Source organism: Octopus bimaculoides, chromosome 2 (assembly GCF_001194135.2).
Source record: "Octopus bimaculoides isolate UCB-OBI-ISO-001 chromosome 2, ASM119413v2, whole genome shotgun sequence".
NCBI classification, from domain to species: domain Eukaryota; kingdom Metazoa; phylum Mollusca; class Cephalopoda; order Octopoda; family Octopodidae; genus Octopus; species Octopus bimaculoides.
Window position 1 is genome coordinate 69,659,943 of NC_068982.1, and position 4,338 is coordinate 69,664,280.

Below are 4,338 nucleotides of genomic sequence, written 5' to 3' on the forward strand. Positions count from 1 at the left end.
TACTGACATATATATACATATATATATACACGCACACACACACACACACACACACACATATATATAGGGAGAATTCACAAAAAAACCCCCAAAAAAACCAAAAGACGAAGACAGGTGGTGTAGACAACAAAGAGAAGTATTAGTATAACGCTCGGGAAGTGAAAAAGTCTTTAACATTTCGAGCCTACGCTCTTCTACAGAAAGGAACACAGAAAGAAACAAGTAGAGAAAACAAGAATGTGTAGTGGCTAGCGATCTATCATGGCGAATGCCGGACAGAAAAGTCATATATATATATATATGAGAGAGAAAGAAAAAGGTTGAAGATATAGAGACGATATAGCAAAGATAAAGACAGCATAATGTGAAATAATTTCAAATGTCTGTTTATTTGCATGGGTTTATTTGTATAAGCTATATTTCCCTGTTCCTAAACAAGTATTTTTCAGAATGCCAGCATTTCCCAAATATTTCTCTTTGAACACGAGATGAAAGAAATTTTCGGCAAGTTGCAGGTTCTTCCAAAAATATGTTACGGTATTGAGAAAACATTATCTTTAGCAGACTAAATCTATGCAAATATGTGATTTATTCAACTGTTTTATTGAGTCAGACAATAAGCTTAGTAGCGCATAGTTACAACATCCTCATTCTGTGTTTAAACTCTGACGAGGTCGTATTTCACATTTATTTCCTAGTGTTGATAAAATAAACGTGTGTCAAAGCATTGGCTATAAATTTTTGAAATTACGTCACATTAGGCTTTCTTTGTCTTTGCTCTTCCATTTCTTTCCTTCACTACCTTTTCTGCCATATTTATCAACTTTATAATTTTTTTATTTCGGTACTCATCTTCCTCCCTCTGCTATTATGTTCTTTCCTCCTTTGATAATGTATCAACCCTGCTTCCTTCTATGTAAGTCATTTGATCTTCCATGATATTTAAAAAAAGCAAAACAAAACAAAACAAATTTTTTAACATCTCCAAAGTTAACACCGGAGACAGTCAAGAAGAAAATAACCCACGTCAACTATCTAAGAGTTATTTAGATCAATGGAGGCAAAAGCGTTTATTAATATACATTTCAAAAAACATTTTTCGTAATATCTCTATATTAGTGTAGATATAGGACCTGAAGAAGTGCTTAGTACGACACCGTTGAAAGCTGGGTATTTTACTCGTATCGCTTTATAGATTTAATTACATTACTCATCATTTTTTTGTATCGTGTGCCCTCTTTTTTTTTTTGCCAATTTTCACATTATTTACATGAATTTTATACGTTCTATAGCTTCATTAAAAGTAAGGAAAGAATTAAAAAATCTCACGTTATAACGAATTTACCAAATCAAAAATAAATACACAAAAAGACATTATAATCATACCATAGTAAATATATAAAACTCTGATTATTAATAAAACTAACAGCTACTAAAAGTGGCGAGCTGGCAGAATCGTTACCACGCTGGGCAAAATGTTTAGCAGCATTTCGTCCGTCTTTATGTTCTGAGTTCAAATGCCGCCGAGGTCAACTTTATCTTTCATCCTTTCAGGGTCGATAAAATAAGTACCAGTTGAGTACTGGGGTCGATGTAATTGACTTAATCTCTCCCCCGAAATTGCCGGCCTTGTGCCAACATTTGAAACCAATATATTAGTCTTAGCAGAATTAGTGGAGAGGAGATACAGTTGTGTCGCGCTCAAAGGACTTGCAGTATTTAGTTACACCCATTACCTTCTGAGTTCAAATCTCTCCAGGATTGACTTTAATCTTGTCCCTCGATGAAATAATTACAAGTTAGTTTACTAATTATTTGTGGTTTTGTGACTATATAATGGTATTTGGCTTCATCTGAATGCTTTTATACACAATAAGAAAAAAGAAACAGCAATAAAAGAATTCCTATACATACCCATGTTTTCAATTTAAATTAAATATGTTAAATATCAGTCTAATATCGTTGTCAATCTTGATTGGAGCAATTAGATATGTATCGGTTATCTTCTCGCTCTAGCAGAGTTAATTGTACCAAAGGCTTTGCAACTTTCTGTTACGTCGACTGAAACAAAATGATACTTTTTGTCGGACAATTCTCTCTTTTATAGTGAAAATAAGTTTCATTTTCGCAGGAAGTTTTTTTTTCCGTAAAAGAATTGAAAAAATAATTCCCAGGAATGAATGGGGTGAGTAAAGTAGAATATGTTTGAATTCGAAAGTAGGAAAATTTTTAATTGAATATTACTGCCGCTTGTGCCGGATAATAGATCATTAGCTGAAGCTTGTCATTAATCACATGGTAGTTAATAATTGTCATGAATAAATCAAGGAAGTAATAGAGTTGTATGAAAAAAAAGAGCCTTTTGTTATAATGTTGATGAAAAGCAATAAGCATTATTATGATTGTAGATTTCAAATTTCGCTGAGGTCGACTTTCCCTTTCACTCTTTTGGTGACAATAAAATAAGTACCAGTTGAGCTCTTCCCCTGAAATTTCAGGATTTATGCCTGAAGTAGAAAGCATTATTCTTTTCTTTTCTACTTTAGGTACAAGGCCCAACATTTTGGGGGAGGGGGCCAGTCGATTAGATCGACTCCAGTACGCAACTGGTATTTAATTTATCGATCCCGGAAGGATAAAAGGCAAAGTCGACCCCGGTGGAATTTGAACTCAAAACGTAAACACAGACGAAATACCGCTAAGCATTTCACCCGGTGTGCTAACGGTTCGACCAGCTTGTCGCCTTATAGAAAGCATTATTATGACCGTAGATGTATCATTGGTAATGTCGAACAAAAAAATTTTACGGCACAAAGTTACGACTTTTTACATTTTGCGCTCAAACTCCGACAGCGCCGAATTTTATATATATTTATTTTAATAATGCCAACAACATAAATATTAGTCAAGTACAAGTTCATCAGAATTGACTATAGTATAACAAAATTTGTAGCTTTGAACATTATACTTATGAGCAACATATGTCTAATTTATTAGCATTTATTATAATAATCTTTTTCTTTCTAATTTTGGAACAAGGCCAGCAATTTTTAGGGGGCAGGAAATATGTCGTTTACACAGACTACAGTACTTGATGGTTATTTTATTCTATCGAGTCGAAAAGATTAAAGGAAAAGTCGACCTCAACAGAATTTGAACACAGAACGTAACGAGCAAAAAGAAATGTCACCGAGTATTTTACTCCCCCGCGCTAATGGTTCTGCCAGCTTCCCGCCCTGAAAATAATCCTTTCAACTATTGAATTAAGGCCTGCAATTTGATGGGAAGGGCCTAGTTGATAACATGGATCCCTACACTTGAATGATACTCCATCGACCCCGAAAAGATGAAAAGTTATGTCTACCTTGTCGAAATTTGAACTTAGAAAGTAAAGTCGGAAAGAACGCCACCTGATGACAACAATAATAATACTTTCTATTATAAGTACAAAGCCTGAACTTTGCAGAGCAGAAGGGTGTTAGTTGATTACACCCCAGTTCTTAACTAATACTAAGTCTATACATTCTGAAGATTAGTATACTCGATTATACTTACCCCAGTGCAAGATTGGCGCCTGTTTTATTGACTCTGGAAGGATGACAGACGAAGATGACCTTGACAAGGCTTAGATTCAGAACGTAATGGAATGTAACGAAAAGCTGCAAGGCAATCTACCGTTTCTGTAATTTTAGTTCTATATCAACAGCAATAATTATTGCTTTTAATATAGGTGCAAGGTTTGAATTTTTAGAAACGGGATCAGTCTAGTAAATTGTTTCTGAATATGATTGGCATATTTCATTGACCCTAAAAGGACGAAAAGCAAAGTTGACCACGGTAGGCTTTGGACCAAGAACGTAGAGTCGGAAAAAAATCAAAACACTTTGTCCGACGCTCTAACGATTCTGCTCATCAACTTCCCTATAATAGTTATTTCTCACGTAGGCACAAGACCAGAAATTTTGAAGGAAGGGATTACTCGATTAAATCAACTCCAGTACTTGATATGTACTATATATTATAGTACTTGAAAGGATGAAAGGCAAAACTGATCCCGGCGAAATTTGAACACGGAACGTAAAAGGCCGGAACAAATGTTGTAAAGCATTTCATCCGATGAGCTAACGATTCGGCCAACTGATGAACTAAATTTACCGACATTATTATGAACCGCCGAGCCCCCAGAAACAGCTGTTGGACTTATAACACCTTTCTTCCACCCCTTTAATTTTCTCTGTCATTTGTACTCTGTGAAAGTTGAACTTATTAATATAAACTAGCAGAAAGACCACCCTCCGGGCGGTTTTATACTAGCTCCTTGATAATATTTTCACATTT

General features: G+C 34.9%; 1 protein-coding gene across 1 annotated transcript in view; it reads right to left on the reverse strand.

The window, feature by feature from the left end:
- LOC106869240 (uncharacterized) overlaps positions 1 to 2,122 on the reverse strand; it is a 22,571-nt gene extending 20,449 nt beyond the window's left edge. Inside the window, exon 1 of the mRNA XM_014914892.2 lies at positions 1,915 to 2,122. Coding sequence (XP_014770378.1) covers positions 1,915 to 1,918 — 4 coding nt within the window. The 5' untranslated portion in view covers positions 1,919 to 2,122. The remainder of the gene's footprint in view (positions 1 to 1,914) is intronic.
- Positions 2,123 to 4,338: the final 2,216 nt, after the last annotated feature.